The sequence below is a fragment of the Coregonus lavaretus genome (genome assembly GCF_964263955.1).
Source record: "Coregonus lavaretus genome assembly, chromosome: 12".
NCBI lineage: Eukaryota > Metazoa > Chordata > Actinopteri > Salmoniformes > Salmonidae > Coregonus > Coregonus lavaretus.
The window spans coordinates 12,317,754-12,342,340 of record NC_139999.1 but is presented as its reverse complement, the minus strand read 5'-3'; the positions used below and the strand labels follow the sequence as shown (position 1 = coordinate 12,342,340).

Genomic DNA, 24,587 nt, shown 5'->3' with positions numbered 1-24,587 from the left:
CATCCACAGCTCATCCACCGCCCAGCTACAGCTCATCCACAGCCCAGCTACAGCTTATCCACAGCCCAGCCACAGCTCATCCACAGCTCATCCACAGCTCACCCACAGCCCAGCCACAGCTCATCCACAGCCCAGCTACATCTTATCCACAGCCCAGCCACAGCTCATCCACAGCGCAGCTACAGCTCATCCACAGCCCAGCCACAGCTCATCCACAGCTCATTCACAGCCCAGCCACAGCTCATCCACAGCCCAGCTACAGCTCATCCACAGCTCATCCACAGCCACAGACCAGCTACAGTCCAGCCACAGCCCAGCCACAGCTCATCCACAGCTCATCCACAGCTCATCCACAGCCACAGCCCAGCCACAGCTCATCCACAGCTCATCCACAGCCCAGCTACAGCTCACCCCAGCCCAGCCACAGCTCATCCACAGCTCATCCATAGCCCAGCTACAGCTCATCCACAGCCCAGCCACAGCTCATCCACAGCCACAGCCCAGCTACAGCCCAGCCACAGCCCAGCCACAGCTCATCCACATCTCATCCACAGCCACAGCCCAGCCACAGCTCATCCACAGCCCAGCCACAGCTCATCCACAGCTCATCCACAGCTCATCCATAGCCCAGCTACAGCTCATCCACAGCCCAGCCACAGCTCATCCACAATTCATCCACAGCCACAGCCCAGCCACAGCTCATCCACAGCCCAGCCACAGCTCATCCACAGCTCATCCACAGCTAATCCACAGCCCATCCACAGCCCAGGAGTAAAGTAATAGTCTTCTCTGAGCAGAGTGTTTGTCTGAGCTAATTTAATGGAGCCCACACTGTCTCTCTCTCTGGCCCTGAAGGCACACTGTCTCTCTCTCTGGCCCTGAAGGCACAATGTCTCTCTCTGGCCCTGAAGGCACACTGTCTCTCTCTCTGGCCCTGAAGGCACACTGTCTCTCTGGCCCTGAAGGCACACTCTCTCTCTCTGGCCCTGAAGGCACACTCTCTCTCTGGCCCTGAAGGCACACTGTCTCTCTCTCTGGCCCTGAAGGCACACTGTCTCTCTCTGGCCCTGAAGGCACACTGTCTCTCTCTGGCCCTGAAGGCACACTCTCTCTCTGGCCCTGAAGGCACACTGTCTCTCTCTCTGGCCCTGAAGGCACAATGTCCCTCTCTCTGGCCCTGAAGGCACAATGTCTCTCTCTCTGGCCCTGAAGGCACACTGTCTCTCTGGCCCTGACGGCACACTGTCTCTCTCTCTGGCCCTGACGGCACACTGTCTCTCTCTCTGGCCCTGAAGGCACACTGTCTCTTTCTCTGGCCCTGAAGGCACACTGTCTCTCTCTCTGGCCCTGAAGGCACACTGTCTCTCTCTCTGGCCCTGAAGGCACAATGTCTCTCTCTCTGGCCCTGAAGGCACACTGTCTCTCTCTCTGGCCCTGAAGGCACACTGTCTTTCTCTCTCTGGCCCTGACGGCACACTGTCTCTCTCTCTGGCCCTGACGGCACACTGTCTCTCTCTCTGGCCCTGACGGCACACTGTCTCTCTCTCTGGCCCTGAAGGCACACTGTCTCTCTGGCCCTGAAGGCACACTGTCTCTCTCTCTGGCCCTGAAGGCACACTGTCTCTCTGGCCCTGACGGCACACTGTCTCTCTCTCTGGCCCTGACGGCACACTGTCTCTCTCTCTGGCCCTGAAGGCACACTGTCTCTCTGGCCCTGAAGGCACACTGTCTCTCTCTCTGGCCCTGAAGGCACAATGTCTCTCTCTCTGGCCCTGAAGGCACACCGTCTCTCTGGCCCTGAAGGCACACTGTCTCTCTCTCTGGCCCTGAAGGCACAATGTCTCTCTCTCTGGCCCTGAAGGCACACTGTCTCTCTCTCTGGCCCTGAAGGCACACTGTCTCTCTCTCTAGCCCTGAAGGCACACTGTCTCTCTCTCTGGCCCTGAAGGCACACTGTCTCTCTCTCTGGCCCTGAAGGCACACTGTCTCTCTCTCTAGCCCTGAAGGCACACTGTCCCTCTCTCTGGCCCTGAAGGCACACTGTCTCTCTCTCTCTGGCCCTGAAGGCACACTGTCTCTCTCTCTGGCCCTGAAGGCACACTGTCTCTCTCTCTCTGGCTCTGAAGGCACACTGTCTCTGGCCCTGACGGCACTCTGTCTCTCTCTCTGGCCCTGAAGGCACACTGACTCTCTGGCCCTGATGGCACACTGTCTCTCTCTCTGGCCCTGAAGGCACACTGACTCTCTGGCCTTGAAGGCACACTGTCTCTCTCTCTGGACCTGAAGGCACACTGTCTCTCTCTCTGGCCCTGAAGGCACACTGTCTCTCTCTCTCTGGCCCTGTAGGCACACTGTCTCTCTGACCCTGACGGCACACTGTCTCTCTTTCTGGCCCTGAAGGCACACTGTCTCTCTCTCTGGCCCTGTAGGCACACTGTCTCTCTGGCCCTGAAGGCACACTGTCTCTCAGGCCCTGAAGGCACACTCTCTCTCTCTGGCCCTGTAGGCACACTGTCTCTCTCTCTGGCCCTGAAGGCACACTGTCTCTCTCTCTGGCCCTGAAGGCACACTGTCTCTCTCTCTGGCCCTGAAGGCACACTGTCTCTCTCTCTGGCCCTGAAGGCACACTGTCTCTCTCTCTGGCCCTGAAGGCACACTCTCTCTCTCTGGCCCTGAAGGCACACTGTCTCTCTGGCCCTGAAGGCACACTGTCTCTCTCTCTGGCCCTGAAGGCACACTGTCTCTCTCTCTGGCCCTGAAGGCACACTGTCTCTCTCTCTGGCCCTGTAGGCACACTGTCTCTCTGGCCCTGAAGGCACACTGTCTCTCTCTCTGGCCCTGAAGGCACACTGTCTCTATCTCTGGCCCTGAAGGCACACTGTCTCTCTCTCTGGCCCTGTAGGCACACTGTCTCTCTGGCCCTGAAGGCACACTGTCTCTCTCTCTGGCCCTGAAGGCACACTGTCTCTCTAGCCCTGAAGGCACACTGTCTCTCTCTCTGGCCCTGAAGGCACACTGTCTCTCTCTGGCCCTGAAGGCACACTGTCTCTCTCTGGCCCTGAAGGCACACTGTCTCTCTGGCCCTGAAGGCACACTGTCTCTCTCTCTGGCCCTGAAGGCACAATGTCTCTCTCTGGCCCTGAAGGCACACTGTCTCTCTCTCTGGCCCTGAAGGCACACTGTCTCTCTCTGGCCCTGAAGGCACACTGTCTCTCTCTGGCCCTGAAGGCACACTGTCTCTCTGGCCCTGAAGGCACACTGTCTCTCTCTCTGGCCCTGAAGGCACAATGTCTCTCTCTGGCCCTGAAGGCACACTGTCTCTCTCTCTGGCCCTGAAGGCACACTGTCTCTCTGGCCCTGAAGGCACACTGTCTCTCTCTCTGGCCCTGAAGGCACACTGTCTCTCTCTCTGGCCCTGAAGGCACACTGTCTCTCTCTCTAGCCCTGAAGGCACACTGTCCCTCTCTCTGGCCCTGAAGGCACACTGTCTCTCTCTCTCTGGCCCTGAAGGCACACTGTCTCTCTCTCTGGCCCTGAAGGCACACTGTCTCTCTCTCTCTGGCTCTGAAGGCACACTGTCTCTGGCCCTGACGGCACTCTGTCTCTCTCTCTGGCCCTGAAGGCACACTGACTCTCTGGCCCTGATGGCACACTGTCTCTCTCTCTGGCCCTGAAGGCACACTGACTCTCTGGCCTTGAAGGCACACTGTCTCTCTCTCTGGACCTGAAGGCACACTGTCTCTCTCTCTGGCCCTGAAGGCACACTGTCTCTCTCTCTCTGGCCCTGTAGGCACACTGTCTCTCTGACCCTGACGGCACACTGTCTCTCTTTCTGGCCCTGAAGGCACACTGTCTCTCTCTCTGGCCCTGTAGGCACACTGTCTCTCTGGCCCTGAAGGCACACTGTCTCTCAGGCCCTGAAGGCACACTCTCTCTCTCCGGCCCTGTAGGCACACTGTCTCTCTCTCTGGCCCTGAAGGCACACTGTCTCTCTCTCTGGCCCTGAAGGCACACTGTCTCTCTCTCTGGCCCTGAAGGCACACTGTCTCTCTCTCTGGCCCTGAAGGCACACTGTCTCTCTCTCTGGCCCTGAAGGCACACTCTCTCTCTCTGGCCCTGAAGGCACACTGTCTCTCTGGCCCTGAAGGCACACTGTCTCTCTCTCTGGCCCTGAAGGCACACTGTCTCTCTCTCTGGCCCTGAAGGCACACTGTCTCTCTCTCTGGCCCTGTAGGCACACTGTCTCTCTGGCCCTGAAGGCACACTGTCTCTCTCTCTGGCCCTGAAGGCACACTGTCTCTATCTCTGGCCCTGAAGGCACACTGTCTCTCTCTCTGGCCCTGTAGGCACACTGTCTCTCTGGCCCTGAAGGCACACTGTCTCTCTCTCTGGCCCTGAAGGCACACTGTCTCTCTGGCCCTGAAGGCACACTGTCTCTCTCTCTGGCCCTGAAGGCACACTGTCTCTCTCTGGCCCTGAAGGCACACTGTCTCTCTCTGGCCCTGAAGGCACACTGTCTCTCTCTGGCCCTGAAGGCACACTGTCTCTCTGGCCCTGAAGGCACACTGTCTCTCTCTCTGGCCCTGAAGGCACACTGTCTCTCTGGCCCTGAAGGCACACTGTCTCTCTCTCTGGCCCTGAAGGCACACTGTCTCTCTCTCTGGCCCTGAAGGCACACTGTCTCTCTCTCTAGCCCTGAAGGCACACTGTCCCTCTCTCTGGCCCTGAAGGCACACTGTCTCTCTCTCTCTGGCCCTGAAGGCACACTGTCTCTCTCTCTGGCCCTGAAGGCACACTGTCTCTCTCTCTCTGGCTCTGAAGGCACACTGTCTCTGGCCCTGACGGCACTCTGTCTCTCTCTCTGGCCCTGAAGGCACACTGACTCTCTGGCCCTGATGGCACACTGTCTCTCTCTCTGGCCCTGAAGGCACACTGACTCTCTGGCCTTGAAGGCACACTGTCTCTCTCTCTGGACCTGAAGGCACACTGTCTCTCTCTCTGGCCCTGAAGGCACACTGTCTCTCTTTCTCTGGCCCTGTAGGCACACTGTCTCTCTGACCCTGATGGCACACTGTCTCTCTTTCTGGCCCTGAAGGCACACTGTCTCTCTCTCTGGCCCTGTAGGCACACTGTCTCTCTGGCCCTGAAGGCACACTGTCTCTCAGGCCCTGAAGGCACACTCTCTCTCTCTGGCCCTGTAGGCACACTGTCTCTCTCTCTGGCCCTGAAGGCACACTGTCTCTCTCTCTGGCCCTGAGGAACGGTCTCTCTCTTGGCATTGAAGGCACAATGTCTTCTAAAAACCGTCTTCTGATCACCTTAGTTGTAGTTGCTGTCTGGATATTCTCCTCTCCAATTCAATTAGGGCAGGAGATAAGAGCTCTCTCTGGCCCTGAAGGCACACTGTCTCTCTCTCTGGCCCTGAAGGCACACTGTCTCTCTCTCTGGCCCTGTAGGCACACTGTCTCTCTGGCCCTGAAGGCACACTGTCTCTCTCTCTGGCCCTGAAGGCACACTGTCTCTATTTCTGGCCCTGAAGGCACACTGTCTCTCTCTCTGGCCCTGTAGGCACACTGTCTCTCTGGCCCTGAAGGCACACTGTCTCTCTCTCTGGCCCTGAAGGCACACTGTCTCTCTGGCCCTGAAGGCACACTGTCTCTCTCTCTGGCCCTGAAGGCACACTGTCTCTCTCTGGCCCTGAAGGCACACTGTCTCTCTCTGGCCCTGAAGGCACACTGTCTCTCTCTGGCCCTGAAGGCACACTGTCTCTCTGGCCCTGAAGGCACACTGTCTCTCTCTCTGGCCCTGAAGGCACAATGTCTCTCTCTGGCCCTGAAGGCACACTGTCTCTCTCTCTGGCCCTGAAGGCACACTGTCTCTCTGGCCCTGAAGGCACACTGTCTCTCTCTCTGGCCCTGAAGGCACACTGTCTCTCTCTCTGGCCCTGAAGGCAGACTGTCTCTCTGGCCCTGAAGGCACACTGTCTCTCTCTCTGGCCCTGAAGGCACACTGTCTCTCTCTCTGGCCCTGAAGGCACACTGTCTCTCTGTATGGCTCCACTTAACTTTGCCGTGCCATTAACGATGTGACCCCAGCCCAGTCAGAACCTGCTGTGCTGTGGGTGAGAGCCCTCCCTATTGCTCAAGCAACTACATTTGTGATTTGTGTTACACTAAAATAAAACCTTGACTGTCGTGACTCTGGGCTCCAGTTGCATGTCACCAGTGAATAAGACTTGCCACAACGTTATACTTGTCCTCCTTGTGTGGCTGGTCAAGCTAGTGGCGACCCTCAGTTAGAGCAAATGGGATGGTGCATTAGGGGAGCCCGCCACACAGGGTTGATGGGTAACAATACCAATCTTCTTGGTACCCTTCTTACATATTATTGTACCTTACTTAGCTATGATAATAGAATAACTATCAACCTGTCTGTTAGATGTAGTTAAAGGTCTGTACTAGGACGAGAAAGATAGGATACATGAGAAGTTCGTTTTTTTCCAGCGTTGGCCCCAGATGGCCAGTTAATTGTACTGGGAGCCTGGAGCAGCCAGCCCGCTATTAGAGTGGGATGAAGACGGATGAGGGGGAGGGAGGGAGGGAGGGAGGGAGGGAGAGGTGAACACGGCTAATTTGAGAGACACCCGCTCTGGCTCGTCAGCGCACGTGGACCAACCCACTGGGCACAGACGTCAGTTAAACATCTATTCCACGTTGATTCAACAACATTTCATAGCAATGACGTAGAAACAACGTCGATTCAACCAGTGTGTGCCCAGTTTGAAGTTGCATGCAGTGCACATTTCAGGAGCCTGGCATAAGAGAGTAATAACTGTTAGCAGGTACGCTGTAGGAGGTAGGGGGTAGGGGGTAGGGGGTAGGAGGTAGGGGGTAGGGGGTAGGGGGTAGGAGGTAGGGGGTAGGGGGTAGGAGGTAGGAGGTAGGGGGTAGGGGGTAGGGGGTAGGGGGTAGGAGGTAGGGGGTAGGGGGTAGGAGGTAGGGGGTAGGGGGTAGGGGGTAGGAGGTAGGGGGTAGGAGGTAGGGGGTAGGGGGTAGGGGGTAGGAGGTAGGGGGTAGGGGGTAGGGGGTAGGAGGTAGGGGGTAGGGGGTAGGGGTCGTGAGGGATTAACCACTGCAGTGTTATAACTCTTTAGAGGCTGATTAGCACCATGTCTATGACAGGTTTCCACTGCAATTAGAAGAAGATAAAATGTAAATGTTACTCACTGTAAAAGACCATAGGAAAGCATACACTAGCTATTTGCCTTAACAGTTGACCTCAGGAATGTAACCACAGGAGTGTGACCACAGGAGTGTAACCACAGGAGTGTAACCACAGGAGTGTGACCTCAGGAATGTAACCACAGGAGTGTAACCTCAGGAGTGTGACCACAGGAGTGTGACCTCAGGAGTGTAACCTCAGGAGTGTAACCTCAGGAGTGTAACCACAGGAGTGTAACCACAGGAGTGTGACCTCAGGAATGTAACCACAGGAGTGTAACCACAGGTCTTAACCCGAGGAGTGTAACCACAGGAGTGTGACCACAGGAGTGTAACCACAGGAGTGTGACCACAGGAGTGTAACCACAGGTCTTAACCTGAGGAGTGTGACCTCATACTGGCCTCACCTGCACTCTGCCTTGATGGACACTTAACGTTCTTATGAAAGGTCAACACCACTGGGGCTGTGGTGAGAGTGGTTAGACACCACTACTTAATGCTTGGTGTGTGTGTGTGTGTGTGTGTGTGTGTGTGTGTGTGTGTGTGTGTGTGTGTGTGTGTGTGTGTGTGTGTGTGTGTGTGTGTGTGTGTGCATGTGTGTGCACTTAGCGTTTAATGTGTGTGGTCAGAGCACCTGTGAAGGGTCTCTCTCCAAGGCACTCTGAGAACACACAGGATGTGTGCAGGCTGACGGACAAAGATCTGCTACTCAGACGCTGAGTACGTACTTAATGGGAGAACACTCAGCTCAAAATGGCTAAAATGGCCTTTCTGCCTTTCATAAAAAAAGCAGATTTGTCATCAGATCTTTGCTACTGCCATTAAACTAATGATCCTTTGCTAAATGGTGGTTTGATTGTGTGATGCTGGACCAAGGGCATGCAGTCCCATCCCATCGACCCCCCAGCAATTCCCAGTGCGTAACCTATCACATCTGTCTGTCTGCTGCATGCCAGGGGTTAGTGAAACCTCTGAAGTCAGGGGGGCGAGGGGTGTCGTATCCACACACACACACACACACACACGAACGAACGCAGCCACACATGCACACACACGCGCATCCCCCCCCTCGCCTCCCTACAGCCGGATGCAGGTAATCTATCAGGTGAATGGTGTTTACCTGCACCTTCTGAGCACGCCGTTTGTCAGCTCTCTGGTTCTGGTGATAGATGCGGCTAAAGTTGGACACGATGACTGGAACAGGCAGGGCGATTACCAGCACCCCGCTCAGAGAACAGATAGAACCAAAGATCTTCCCCGCGATCGTCTTCGGCACCATGTCCCCGTAACTACAGAGAGAGAGAAAGAGAGAGAGCGAGAGAGAGGGGCGGGGGAGAAAGAGAGAGAAATAGGGAGAGAGAAGGAGTAGAAAATATGAAATACTGTATTGGATACATTTAAAATGCAGTCTACAGTTCTGAGTCTGTACACGTGACCTTCCAAAGGGTCAGCGTCTCAGCAGGTTGTGTGTGTGTTTACAGTATATTCGGAAAGTATTCAGACCCCTTGACTTTTTCCACATTTTGTTACGTTACAGCCTTATTCTAAAATTGATTAAATTGCTTTTTTCCCTCATCAATCTACACACAATACCCCATAATGACAATGCAAAAACAGTTGTTTTTGACATTTTTGCAAATTTATAGAAAACCCCCCGGAAATATTCAGACCCTTTACTCAGTACTTTGTTGAAGCACCTTTGGCAGCGATTACAGCCTAGAGTTTTCTTGGGTATGACGCTACAAGCTTGGCACACCCATATTTGGGAAGTTTCTCCCATTCTTCTCTGCAGATCCTCTCAAGCTCTGTCAGGTTGGATAGGGAGCGTCGCTGCACAGCTATTTTCAAATCAAATCAAATTGTATTGGTCACATACACGTGTTTAGCAGATGTTATTGCGGGTGTAGCGAAATGCTTGTGTTTCTAGCTCCGACAGTGCAGTATATCTAACAAGTAATATCTAACAATTTCACAACATATACCCAATACACACAAATTTAAGTAAAGCAAAGGAATTAAGAATATATAAATAAATATATGGACAAGCAATGTCAGAGCGGCATAGACTAAGATACAGTAGAATAGTATAGAATACAGTATATACATATGAGATGAGTAATGCAAGATATGTAAACATGATTAAAGTGACTAGTGTTCCATTTATTAAAGTGGCCAGTGATTTCTAATCTATGTATATAGGCAGCAGCTTCTAATGTGCTAGTGAAGGCTATTTAACAGTCTGATGGCCTGAGAAAGAAGCTGTTTTTCAGTCTCTCGGTCCCAGCTTTGATGCACCTGTACTGACCTCGCCTTCTGGATGATAGCGGGGTGAACAGGCAGTGGCTCGGGAGGTTGTTGTCCTTTATAATCTTTTTGGCATTCCTGTGACATCGGGTGCTGTAGGTGCCTCTGGAGAGCGCTGCGGTTGTGGGCGGTGCAGTTGCTGTACCAGGCGGTGATACAGCCCGACAGGATGCTCTCAATTGTGTATCTGTAAAAGTTTGTGAGGGTTTTAGGTGCCAAGGCAAGTGCTGTTGTGCCTTCTTCATCACACTGTCTGTGTTGGTGGACCATTTCAGTTTGTCAGTGATGTGTACGCCGAGGAACTTGAAGCTTTCTACCTTCTCCACTGCGGTCCCATTGATGTGGATAGGGGAGTGCTCCCTCTGCTGTTTCCTGAAGTCCACGATCATCTCCTTTGTTTTGTTGACGCTGAGTGAGAGGTTATTTTCCTGGCACCACACTCCCAGAGCCCTCACCTCCTCCCTGTAGGCTGTCTCGTCATTGTTGGTAATCAAGCCTACTACTGTTGTGTCGTCTGCAAACTTGATGATTGAGTTGGAGGCGTGCTTGGCCACACAGTCATGGGTGAACAGGGCGTACAGGAGGGGGCTGAGCATGCACCCTTGTGGGGCCCCTGTGTTGAGGATCAGCGAAGTGGAGATGTTGTTTCCTACCTTCACCACCTGGGGGCGGCCAGTCAGGAAGTCCAGGACCCAGTTGCACAGGGCGGGGTTCAGACCCAGGGCCTCGAGCTTAATGATGAGCTTGGAGGGTACTATGGTATTGAATGCTGAGCTATAGTCAATGAACAGCATTCTTAAATAGTATTCCTCTTGTCCAGATGGGATAGGGCAGTTTGCAGTGTGATGTCTGTGGATCTATTGGGGCGGTAAGCAAATTGAAGTGGGTCTAGGTTGACAGGTAATGTAGAGGTGATATGATCCTTGACTAGTCTCTCAAAGGACTTCATGATGACATAAGTGAGTGCTACGGAGCGATAGTCATTTAGTTCAGTTACCTTTGCTTTCTTAGGTACAGGTACAATGGTGGCCATCTTGAAGCATGTGGGGACAGCAGACTGGGATAGGGAGAGATTGAATATGTCTGTAAACACAGGTCTCTACACGGGGCCCCGTGTAGCTCAGTTGGTAGAGCATGGCGCTTGCAACGCCAGGGTTGTGGGTTCGTTTCCCACGGGGGGCCAGTATGAAAATGTATGCACTCACTAACTGTAAGTCGCTCTGGATAAGAGTGTCTGCTAAATTACTAAAATGTAAAAATGTAATGTCTCTCCTGAGATGTTTGATCGGGTTTAAGTCTGGGCTTTGGCTGGGCCACTCAAGGACATCCAGAGACTTGTCCCGAATCCACTCCTGCGTTGTCTTGGCTGTGTGCTTAGGGTCATTGTCCTGTTGGAAGGTCAACCTTCTCCCCGATCTGAGTTCCTGAGCGCTCTGAAGCAGGTTTTCATCAAGGATCTCTCTGTACTTCGCTCTGTTCATATTTCCCTCGATCCTGACTAGTCTCCCAGTCACTGCCGCTGAAAAACATCCCCACAGCATGATGCTGCCACCACCATGCTTCACTGTAGGGATGGTGGCAGGTTTCCTCCAGACGTGACGCTTGGCATTCAGGCCAAAGAGTTCAATATTGGTTTCATCAGCCCAGAGAATCTTGTTTCTCATGGTCAGAGTCCTTTAGGTGCCTTTTGGCAAACTCCAAGCAGGCTGTCACGTGCCTTTTACTGAGGAGTGACTTCCGTCTGGCCACACTACCATAAAGGTAGTTCTGCATAGATGGTTGTCCTTCTGGAAGGTTCTCCATCTCCACAGAGGAACTCTGGAGCTCTGTCAGAATGACCATCGGGGGCCTCCTGAGTTGCGCAGCGGTCTAAGGCACTGCAGTGCTTGAGGTGTCACTACAGATCAGGGTTCGATCCCGTGCTGTGTCGCAGCCGGCCGCGACCGGGAGACCCATGAGGCGACGCAGAATTGGCCCAGCACCGTCCGGGATAGGGGAGGGTTTGGCTGGCCGGGATGTCCTTGTCCCTTCACGCTCTAGTGACTCCTGTGGCGGGCCGGGCGCATGCGCGCTGACACGGTCGCCAGCTGTACCGCGTTTCCTCCGACACATTGGTGCGGCTGGCTTCCGGGTTAAACGAGCAGTGTGTCAGGAAGCAGTGCGCCTTGGCAGGGTTGTGTTTCAGAGGATGCATGGCTCTCAACCTTCGCCTCTCCTGAGTTCGTACGGGAGTTGCAGCGATGGGACAAGACTTTAACTACTAGTTGGATATCACGAAATTGGGGAGAAAACATAAATAAAAGAGTGACCATCGAGTTCTTGGTCTCTTCCCTGACCAAGGACCTTTTCCCTTGATTGCTCAGTTTGGCTGGGCGGCCAGCTCTAGGAAGAGGCTTGGTGGTTCCTAACTTCTTCCATTTAAGAATGATGGAGGCCACTGTGTTCTTGGGGACCTTCAATGCTGCAGACATTTTTTGGTACCCTTCCCCAGATCTGTGCCTCGACACAATCCTGTCTTGGAGCTTTACGGACAATTCCTTTGACCTCATGGCTTGGTTTTTGCTCTGACATGCACTGTCAACTGTGGGACCTTATATAGACAGGTGTGTGCCTTTCCAAATCATGTCCAATCAATTGAATTTACTACAGGTGGACTCCAATCAAGTTGTAGAAACATCTCATGGTTGATCAATGGAAACAGGATGCACCTGAGCTCAATTTTGAGAATCATAGCAAAGGGTCTGAATGCTTATGTAAATAAGGTATTTTTTTATTTTTTTGCAAAACATTTTAAAAACCTGTTTTTGCTTTGTCATTATAGGATATTGTGTGTAGATTGATTAGGACTATTTTTATTTTAATCTATTTTAGAATAAGGCTGTAACGTAACAAAATGTGGAAAAAGGGAAGGGGTCTGAATACTTTCCGAATGCACTGTCTGGGTGTATGTATGTGTATGTTTATGTGTGTGTAGGTATGTGTGTGTGTGTATGTGTGTGTGGGTGTGTGTGGGTATGTGTGCGTATGTGTGTGTGGGTATGTGTGTGTATGTCTGTGTATTGTGTACCAAGATGCTCTCTACTGTTCGGCTTGGGGGCTAAACCCATATCAACAGCTACTCTCTTTCATTCCCAGTCTTTCCTTTTGTTTCTTGCTATGCAATTACGTGTTGCTTTCTGAGTTCCTTTGGCTGGGGCTAATTTGATTACACAGGTGGAGGAGGCAGTGACAGGCTTAGTAACAGGTGGGGAGAGGCAGCGAGATAGAGGCGCTATCTGGGCTGCTCAGACAGGGCGCAACAAAGTCATGCCAGCACAGCTCCCTTCTTGTCAGTTCAGGGGCAGGCAGGGTGAGCACAGGGGAACAAATCACTTTATCAATGGACACTTCAGGTACAAGCTCTCATGAAGTTGAGCCAAAACAGAGGTGTGTGTGTAGGGGGAAGGGAGGTTAAGGGGGGGGGGGGGGTTATCGGGGTTGAGAGCATGTTACTTGGCAGACCTACTCTGAATCAATAAACAAAAAAAGCCCTGAATTGTAAAATAAAGTTGTGGAGTTTGGAGAATGTCAGACACACACAGCCCAGTTGATATTTCACTGCAAACCAATCATAGGAGGTAATGTTCCTGTGACTTCCTTTGTTTCCTGTGTCATTTGCCCTGATTGAGAAATGTGTAGTCAACTGTACATGTATTCTGACAATCTATTTACAACCTTTTTACCGAACAACACAACCTCATAATGTATTCCTTATGTATTCCATGTATTCTCCTAAACAACAGAGCAATGCCTTCAAGCTCACTTTTACAAATTAATAGCATAGAGAGAGAGCGAGAGAGAGAGAGAGAGAGAGAGAGAGAGAGAGAGAGAGAGAGAGAGAGAGAGAGAGACAAAGTCAGACAGACAGAGAGAAGAATATTAATGCTAACTTTTCTGTAAAGCAACAACTATTTTTCCAGCTGTCACTTCTAAATCTAATTAAAAGCAAAATATTGTCGGTTTGACTCGGATACTCTGTAAGTGTGTTAGTAGAGTACTCATGACAGACCAGAGTTTCCGTCAGGAAAATATGGCGCTGCACAACGTGACCGGGAAGATTTTAATTTACTAGGATGGGTTGCTAATATGACTAGGATTGTGCCTTTGGCTTCTGGACAATGAAATAAGTTGATATGAAAACCAATAGAACAGGAGAGAAATGTTGAGACAAGAAGAAGGGGAGGGGTGTGTGGCGAAGATATAGGCGAGTCTTCTCTCCCGCCAATTATTGTGCATTCATTGTTTAATTGTTTAATTGTTTAATTGTTTCATTGTGTGAATTGTTTCATTGTGTGAATTGTTTCATTGTTTCATTGTGTGAATTGTTTAATTGTTTAATTGTTTGAATTGTTTCATTGTTTCATTGTTTCATTGTGTGAATTGTTTCATTGTTTCATTGTGTGAATTGTTTCATTGTTTCATTGTGTGAATTGTTTCATTGTTTCATTGTGTGAATTGTTTCATTGTTTCATTGTGTGAATTGTTTGCCCTTTGTTTTTGTTTTGTAATGATCTTTTAACAGGGGTTACATAGACAACCAAACAAAGACCACCACACAGACTAACTACAAAGACCATCACACAGACTAACTACAAAGACCACCACACAGACTGACTACAAAGACCACCACACAGACTGACTACAAAGACCACCACACAGACTAACTACAAAGACCACCACACAGACTGACTACAAAGACCACCACACAGACTGACTACAAAGACCACCACACAGACTGACTACAAAGACCACCACACAGACTAACTACAAAAACTACCACACAGACTAACTACAAAGACCATCACACAGACTAACTACAAAGACCACCTCACAGACTGACTACAAAGACCACCACACAGACTAACTACAAAGACCACCACACAGACTAACTACAAAGACCACCACACAGACTGACTACGAAGACCACCACACAGACTGACTACAAAGACCACCACACAGACTGACTACAAAGACCACCACACAGACTGACTACAAAGACCACCACACAGACTAACTACAAAAACTACCACACAGACTGACTACAAAGACCACCACAAAGACTAACTACAAAGACCACCACACAGACTAACTACAAAAACCATCACACAGACTAACTACAAAGACCACCACACAGACTAACTACAAAAACCACCACACAGACTGACTACAAATACCACCACACAGACTAACTACAAAGACCACCACACAGACTAACTACAAAGACCACCACACAGACTAACTACAAAAACCATCACACAGACTAACTACAAAGACCACCACACAGACTAACTACAAAAACCACCACACAGACTAACTACAAAAACCAACACACAGACTGACTACAAAGACCACCACACAGACTGACTACAAAGACCACCACACAGACTAACTATAAAAACCACCACACAGACTAACTATAAAAACCACCACACAGCCGAGGAAGGATATTCATCCTGACCACATTAATCCTGCCAAAAAGAGAGTTTGGTAGGGTAGACCAGTTAACCAGGTCCTGTTGAATCTTTGTGAACAAAGGCATATCATTTGAAGTGAACAGGTCTTTAAGATTTGGAGTAACATACACTACCGTTCAAAAGTTTGGGGTCACTTAGAAATGTCCTTGTTTTCCATGAAAACATACATGAAATGAGTTTGAATAGGAAATATAGCAAAATGCATAGGAAATGTAGTCATTGACAAGGTTAGAAATAATGATTTTTAATATAAATAATAATTGTGTCCTTCAAACTTTGCTTTCGTCAAAGAATCCTCAATTTGCAGCAATTACAGCCTTGCAGACCTTTGGCATTCTAGTTGTCAATTTGTTGAGGTAATCTGAAGAGATTTCACCTCATGCTTCCTGAAGCACCTCCCCACAAGTTGGATTGGCTTGATGGGCACTTCTTACGTACCATACGGTCAAGCTGCTCCCACAACAGCTCAATAGGGTTGAGATCCGGTGACTGTGCTGGCCACTCCATTATAGACAGAATACCAGCTGACTGCTTCTTCCCTAAATAGTTATTGCATAGTTTGGAGCTGTGCTTTGGGTCATTGTCCTGTTGTAGGAGGAAATTGGCTCCAATCAAGCGCCGTCCACAGGGTATGAGTGATAGCCTTCCTTCTTCAAGATCCCTTTTACCCTGTACAAATCTCCCACTTTACCACCACCAAAGCACTACCAGACCATCACATTGCCTCCACCATGCTTGACAGATGGCATCAAGCACTCCTCCAGCATCTTTCATTTGGTCTGCGTCTCACAAATGTTCTTCTTTGTGATCCGAACACCTCAAACTTCAATTCGTCTGTCCATAACACTTTTTTTCCAATCTTCCTCTGTCCAGTGTCTGTGTTCTTTTGCCCATATTTTCTTTTTATTGGCCAGTCTGAGATATGGCTTTTTCTTTGCAACTCTGCCTAGAAGGTCAGCATCCCGGAGTCGCCTCTTCACTGTTGACGTTGAGACTGGTGTTTTGTGGGTACTATTTAACGAAGCTGCCAGTTGAGGACCTGTGAGGCGTCTGTTTATCAAACTAGACACTCTAATGTATTTGTCCTCTTGCTCAGTTGTCCACTCCTCTTTCTGTTCTGTGAAGGGAGTAGTACACAGCGTTGTACGAGATCTTCAGTTTCTTGACAATTTCTCGCATGGAATATCCTTCATTTCTCAGAACAAGAATAGACTGACGAGTTTCAGAAGAAAGTTATTTGTTTCTGGCCATTTTGATTCTGTAATCGAACCCACAATTGCTGATGCCCCAGATACTCAACTAGTCTCAAGAAGGCCAGTTTTATTGCTTCTTTAATCAGCACAACAGTTTTCAGCTGTGCTAACATAATTGCAAAAGGGTTTTCTAATGATCAATTAGCCTTTTAAATGATAAACTTGGATTAGCAAACACAACGTGCCATTGGAACACAGGACTGATGGTTGCTGATAATGGGCCTCTGTATGCCTATGTAGATATTCCATAAAAAATCAGCTGTTTCCAGCTACAATAGCCATTTACAACATTAACAATGTTTACACTGTATTTCTGATCAATTTGATGTTATTTTAATGGACTAAAAAATTGCTTTTCTTCTGAAAACAAGGACATTTCTAAGTGATCCCAAACTTTTGAACGGTAGTTTATATGCCCAAGTATTTAAAGCCTGTTCAGTCAATTGGAATGGAGATGTTGTTTCTAAATTGATTGTAGAGGGGATATTCAAAGGTCTCTTATGACCGAAAATAACTTCTGGACAGCGATTACTCACCTCGAACTGGACAAAGATTTTTTCTTTAACGAGTCCGACGCGAAGGATATACTGCTTCTCTGGAACGGGCCCAAATCCCCGTCATTTGTGTGAAGAAAAGACGGAGAAAAAGGATGATCTACGATCAAGAATATCCTACGGTTATCCTACGGTTATCCTACCAACGGGACATTAAAAACTGTAATATCTTATATTTAACCGAGTCGTGGCTGAATGACGACAAGGATAATATAGAGCTGGCGGGATTTTCCATGCATCGGCAGGACAGAGAAGCTACGTCTGGTAAGACGAGGGGTGGGTGTGTGTGTCTATTTGTCGATAACAGCTGGTGCACGATGTCTAACATTAAAGAAGTCTTGCGGTATTGCTCGCCTGAGGTAGAGCTTATGATAAGCTGTAGACCACACTATCTACCAAGGGAGTTCTCATCTATATTATTCGTAGCCATCTATTTACAACCACAAACCGATGCTGGCACTAAGACCGCAGTCAATGAGCTGTATAAGGCCATAAGCAAACAAGAAAATGCTCATCCAGAAGCTGCGCTCCTAGTGGCCGGAGACTTTAATGCAGGCAAACTTAAATCCGTTTGACCTAATTTCTTCCAGCATGTCACATGTGCAACCAGAGGAAAAAAAACTCTAGACCACCTTAACTCCACACACAGAGATGCATACAAAGCTCTCCCTCGCTCTCCATTTGGCAAATCTGACCATAATTCTATCCTTCTGATTCCTGCTTACAAGATAAAACTAAAGCAGGAAGTACCAGTGACTCGCTCAATATGGAAGTGGTCAGATGACGCGGATGCTAAGCTACAGGACTGTTTCGCTAGCACAGACTGGAATATGTTCCGGGATTCATCCAATGGAATTGAGGAGTATACCACCTCAGTCATCGGCTTCATCAATAAGTGCATCGACAACGTCATCCCCACAGTGACCGTACGTACATATCCCAACCAGAAGACATGGATTACAGGCAACATCCGCACTGAGCTAAAGGCTAGAGCTGCCACTTTCAAGGAGCGGGGCACTAATCCGGACGCTTATAAGAAATCCCGCTACACCCTAAGACGAACCATCAAACAGGCAAAGCGTCAATACAGGATAAAGATTGACTCCTAGTACACCGGCTCTGATGCTCGTCGGATGTGGCAGGGCGTGAAAAATATTACGGACTACAAAGGGAAACCCAGCCGCGTGTGCGAACCTACCAGACGAGCTAAATGCCTTTTATGCTCGCTTCGAGGCAAGCAACACTGAAACATGCATGAGAGCACCAGCTGTTCGACGACTGTGTGTTAACGCTCTCGGTAGCCGATGTGAGCAAGACTTTTAAACAGGTCAACATTCACAAAGCCACGGATTACCAGGACGTGTACTCAAAGCATGCGCGGACCAACTGGCAAGTGTCTTCACTGACATTTTCAACCTCTCCCTGACCGAGTCTGTAATACCTACATGTTTCAAGCAGACCACCATAGTCCCTGTGCCCAAGGAAGCAAAGGTAACCTGCCTAAATGATTACCGCCCTGTAGCACTCACGTCGGTAGCCATGAAGTTCTTTGAAAGGCTGGTCATGGCTCACATCAACCGCATCATCCCGGATACGACCCACTCCAATTCTCATACCGCCCCAACAGATCCACAGATGACGCAATCTCAATCGCACTCCACACTGCCCTTTCCCAACTGGACGAAAGGAACACCTATGTGAGAAAGCTGTTCATTGACTACAGCTCAGCGTTCAACACCATAGTGCCCACAAAGCTCATCACTAAGCTAAGGACCCTGGGACTAAACACCTCCCTCTGCAACTAGATCCTGGACTTCCTGATGGGCCGCCCCCAGGTGGTAAGGGTAGGCAACAACACGTCTGCCACGCTGCATGTTGCGTTTATATTTTTGTTCAGTATGAAACTATAGTTCCTATTTGAAAAATCTTTCCAACAATCTCCCCCTCGATAATCACCAATCCAATTTGACATCTTTGGTGTGAAAGAGCAATGGAAGTTATAGGCCTAATGCTGCATTGGCCTATAGGCTATGAGATCCATGCGCCCACTTCTTTAGCCGCCAATGGATCACAGTGTATCAATGTGTCCATATGGCAGAGGCTGGTGCTCTCGCATTAGTTTACTTTGAGATTTTATCATTGTTATGATTAACCACGTGTCAATGATTTTGAGAAACAAAAACATTATTATTGAAATGGAACTGTTCCACAAAAATGTGCATATGAAAATCATAACTGGCACGCAGATCAGTAGAAATGGTAGGATAAATAGTTTGCTTCCCCAAACTTGAAACTCACGCGTAGTCTATGAAGTATTTGAAAATAATAGCTTCCATGTTTCCATGGTCGGATTTGGCCTATAGGCTACTTTGAAGCTAGGTAAGACATGCCTCATAATATGAAATAAAACATTCAGGTTTCAAACAATTAAGTATGTTTTCAAAATGCATACTGTTTCCAGCTCACATTGTAAAGTGGTGGGTTACGCACTGATAGCCTGTTACCTGCACTTGAATGGTGAATGGGAGGCTTGCTTCAATTACCAGTTGAGAAATAAAAATAGTAGCTCTTTTTAATCGTGCACCAAAACAGTTTTTAACACGCAATTGCATTTACAATTGTTGCGCAATGAATGTGCTTATAAAAGCATGTTTTACTTCAGCAGCAACCAGCTGAGGAGCAGCAGGAGAAATCCCTCTCAAAATAGGCTCTGTATGCTGTGTGCGTGTGATAGTTGTGTTGGACCACTGCGCCTGAGTGGCGCAGTGGTCTAAGGCACTGCATCGCAGTGCTAACTGTGCCACTAGAGATCCTGGTTCAAATCCAGGCTCTGTCGCAGCCGGCCGCGACCGGGAGACTCATGGGCGGCGCACAATTGGCCCAGCGTCGTCCAGGGTAGGGGAGGGAATGGCCGGCAGGGATGTAGCTCAGTTGATAGAGCATGGCGTTTGCAACGCCAGGGTTGTGGGTTCGATTCCCACGGGGGGCCAGTATTAAAAAAAAAATGTATTCACTAACTGTAAGTCGCTCTGGATAAGAGCGTCTGCTAAATGACTAAAATGTAATGTAAAAATGATAAATAAGATACATGAAGGTTAATGAAAACATAGGCCAATTTAATTCCACTAAATTATGCCAATTAACGTATAGACCGTTAGGCATGACGGTCAAATGTATTTCCATCTCTGCATGACAGCTCTACAGACAGACATCAATGAATAAAAAGCATTATTTTGCAATGGGATTTATATATTTTTTATCATTTTGGCAGTCAACAATTTTATTTATTGGGTTTTCTTTTCTTTTTTATCGGCCAAAAGCCGGTAATTGCCGCTACAGGAAACCCTGTGACAGAAGCATCCTCTGACTGCTCGGATTCTGGCCATTAACTTTCCTGTCCACTGCGTCCTGCACAGATTGGACTCCTGACAGGTAACACATGGGCAATTGCCTCCACTGGCTCTCAGGGGACTCTCAGGGCCTTCAGGAAGACGCACGCCACTGACGTGGGCACTGGCATCAAACTTTTCCTGATGGGCATTGTCTCACATAAACCATTTCCAAATGTCTTCTGCAGACACCCTCTGCCTGAAACACTCACTGAATTCCCACCGACTTCTTCTCTGAGCGAAATGGTATGGTGTAATAACCAAGGGGTACTCCTGGTGGTGGACTGAGAGATCCACCACTGGCTGCCAAGTGGTGGATCTCTCAGTCCATGCTTTCTGTCTGTCTCTCTATTACTGATGACACCCCTTCGGCTCCGTCTCTGCATGACAGCTCTACAGACAGACAGAAATGTGAAAAATAACCCCTCACAAATTGTTGTTTTCTCTTTACCTCTCTCTGTGTTTAGTAAAAGAGAAATAGGCATTTAGAAAATCTCTGGCGGTTATGATCTGGTCAATTTAATTTCCTTACGAACCAACCATTTAGAGAACAGCAAACGTTAGATTGGAGGTGGAGGCTTGGAAAGTTGGATGTCCCCTCTCTGTAACATCCAAGCTGTACAGTACCTAACAATATGAAAAACCACATTCACTATTTACTACAGAAATTATTCATTGATGGTGTGGTTTCATTTGGAAGACATCCTTTGTTAGAGTTCAAGGAAAACAATACAGTGTGTTACTGTGAAACAGTAAAGCCAGTACTGTGAAGCCATTTGGCTAATCTATGGAGTGTGATTTTCAGACACAAATATATTAATTAGTATCCATTCCACACAACCATAGAGGAAGACAGAGGGAATTAGGAGAAGAGAGATAAACAAAGCTGCACTGAGACTCACAGAGAGACAGAGAGACAGAGACAGAGAGAGAGAGAGAGAGAGAGAGGTGAGCTCCTAAAACACAGTGTGAATGCCACTGGAATGGAACCTCATTATAACTAGGTGATTATAATTAATCAGGAAGTTAGCGGCTCGTTTTATGATGGAAAGAAAGCAAATTAAACATTTGAACATGCATACTGCAAGCTAATCTAACTCATACAGGTCAATAAAGTGAACATGTGACACAGCAAATGGTCTATGGTTATGATTTTGACAATTATTTACAAAGGACATTTTCGAGTGAGAAAAGCAGAGACTAAAAAGGAAACATATATTTGTCAGAGAAACAAATAGTGTGGTTACAAGAGGCAGAAGAGAAAGCTAAAGATTCTCAACTACTGCATGCAGTCATTCCTTTGGCAAATTAGCTTCTTCAGACATTATATTGGTATTGTGGGATGTTCCATATTGGCATTATCTATTGTCCATTTTGCAGAGGAATGAGAGGAGGACGGGGAGGAGAAAATCAATTGTGAAGAAATGTATTCAGTACGTGTTTTATCCCTCCAATTTCTACTTTACTGTGGTCTTCATTAAAGAAATGTCTGCAATTGTTTCCACAACAAGGTCGAAATCTTTTAAAGCAGGTTCCTCTTGATTGTATTCTGATGAACATGAAATTAAATACATTGAATCGATCGTTTCAAAAAGATGCAGCACAACCAAAACAATCAATTTAACTCAATGATTTCAACTTGTTTGGGTACCGAATGAAAGCATTGGAGATCTGTCAAACATAGTTACTACTGTGATTTGCTTATAAATCAAATCAAATTTTATTTGCCACATGCGCCGAATACAACAGGTGTAGAGATTACCATGAAATGCTTACTTACAGCCCTTAACCAACAATGCATTTCTTTTTTTATAAAAAAGTATTAAAAAAACAACAACAACAAAAAAGTGTTGAGAAAAAAAGAGCAGAAGTTAAATAAAATAACAGTAGGGAGGCTATATATACAGGGGGGTAGCGGTGCAGAGTCAATGTTCGGGGGCACCGGCTAGTTGAGGTAGTTGAGGTAATATGTACATGTGGGTAGAGTTAAAGTGACTATGCATAAATTATTAACAGAGTAGCAGCAGCGTAAAAATATGGGGGGGGGGGGGGGGGCAGTGCAAATAGTCCGGGTAACCATGATTAGCTGTTTAGGAGTCTTATGGCTTGGGGGTAGAAGCTGTTGAGAAGCCTTTTGGACCTAGACTTAGCGCTCCGGTACCGCTTGCCGTGCGGTAGCAGAGAGAACAGTCTATGACTAGGGTGGCTGGAGTCTTTGACAATTTTGAGGGCCTTCCTCTGACACTGCCTGGTATAGAGGTCCTGGATGGCAGGAAGCTTGGCCCCAGTGATGTAATGGGCCGTACGCACTACCCTCTGTAGTGCCTTGCGGTCGGATGCCGAGCAGTTGCCATACCAGGCAGTGATGCAACCAGTCAGGATGCTCTCGATGGTGCAGCTGTATAACTTTTTGAGGATCTGAGGACCCATGCCAAATCTTTTCAGTCTCCTGAGGGGGAATAGGCTTTGTCGTGCACTCTTCACAACTGTCTTGGTGTGTTTGGACCATGATAGTTCGTTGGTGATGTGGACACATTTACATTTACATTTTAGTCATTTAGCAGACGCTCTTATCCAGAGCGACTTACAGTTAGTGAGTGCATTCATTATTTTTTCATACTGGACCCCCGTGGGAATCGAACCCACAACCCTGGCGTTGCAAACGCCATGCTCTACCAACTGAGCTACATCCCTCCCTACCCTGGCCAATTGTGCGCCGCCCCATGGGTCTCCCGGTCGCGGCCGGCTACGACAGAGCCTGGATTCGAACCAGGATCTCTAGTGGCACAGCCTTAGACCACTGCGCCACAAGGAACTTGAAGCTCTCAACCTGTTCCACTACAGCCCCGTTGATGAGAATGAGGGTGTGCTCAGTCCTCTTTTTTTCCCTGTAGTCCACAATCATCTCCTTTGTCTTGGTCACGTTGAGGGAGAGGTTGTTATCCTGGCACCACACGGCCAGGTCTCTGACCTCCTCCCTATAGGCTGTCTCATCGTTGTCGGTGATCAGGCCTACCACTGTTGTGTCATCAGTAAACTTAATGATGGTGTTGGAGTCGTGCCTGGCCATGCAGTCATGGGTGAACAGGGAGTACAGGAGGGGACTGAGCATGCACCCCTGAGGGGCCCCCGTGTTGAGGATCAGCGTGGCAGATGTGTTGTTACCTACCCTAACCACCTGGGGGCGGCCCGTCAGGAAGTCCAGGATCCAGTTGCAGAGGGAGGTGTTTAGTCCCAGAATCCTTAGCTTAGTGATGAGCTTTGAGGGCACTATGGTGTTGAACGCTGAGCTGTAGTCAATGAATAGCATTCTCACGTAGGTGTTCCTCTTGTCCAGGTGGGAAAGGGCAGTGTGGAGTGCAATAGAGATTGCATCATCTGTGGATCTGTTAGGGCGGTATGCAAATTGGAGTGGGTCTAGGGTTTCTGGGATAATGGTGTTGATGACCAGCCTTTCAAAGGCTACAGACGTCAGTGCTACGGGTCGGTAGTCATTTAGGCAGGTTATCTTAGTGTCCTTGGGCACGGGGACTATGATGGTCTGCTTGAAACATGTTGGTATTACAGACTCAGTCAGGGACATGTTGAAAATGTCAGTGAAGACACTTGCCAGTTGGTCAGCACATGCTCGGAGTACACGTCCTGGTAATCCGTCTGGCCCTGCAGCCTTGTGAATGTTGACCTGCTTAAAAGTCTTACTCACATCGGCTACGGAGATCGTGATCACAGTCATCCGGAACAGCTGGTGCTCTCATGCATGTTTCAGTGTTGCTTGCCTCGAAGCGAGCATAGAAGTGGTTTAGCTCGTCTGGTAGGCTTGTGTCACTGGGCAGCTCGCGGCTGTGCTTCCCTTTGTAGTCTGTAATAGTTTTCAAGCCCTGCCACATCCGATGAGCGTCAGAGCCGGTGTAGTAAGATTCAATCTTAGTCCTGTATTGACTCTTTGCCTGTTTGATGGTTCGTCGGAGGGCATAGCGGGATTTCTTATAAGCGTCCGGGTTAGAGTCCCACTCCTTGAAAGCGGCAGCTCTACCCTTTAGCTCTGTGCGGATGTTGCCTGTAATCCATGGCTTCTGGTTGGGGTATATACGTACGGTCACTGTGGGGACAACGTCATCGATGTACTTATTGATGAAGCCAGTGACTGATGTGGTGTACTCCTCAATGCTATCTGAAGAATCTCGGAACATGTTCCAGTTTGTGCTAGCAAAACAGTCCTGTAGCTTAGCATCTGCGTCATCTAACCACTTTTTTACTTACCGAGTCACTGGTGCTTCCTGCTTTAGTTTTTGCTTATAAGCAGGAATCAGAAGGATAGAGTTATGGTCAGATTTGCCAAATGGAGGGCGAGGGA

At 48.6% G+C, this 24,587-nt stretch overlaps 1 protein-coding gene across 1 annotated transcript in view; it reads right to left on the bottom strand.

Annotated features, from left to right (window-relative positions):
* The window catches only part of LOC311138030 (A-type voltage-gated potassium channel KCND3-like), a gene marked incomplete at both ends in the record, with an annotated part of 118,447 nt that overhangs the window by 12,015 nt on the left and 81,845 nt on the right, over window positions 1–24,587 (bottom strand). Inside the window, one exon of the mRNA XM_084172679.1 lies at window positions 8,347–8,509. Coding sequence (XP_084028805.1) covers window positions 8,347–8,509 — 163 coding nt within the window. The remainder of the gene's footprint in view (window positions 1–8,346; window positions 8,510–24,587) is intronic.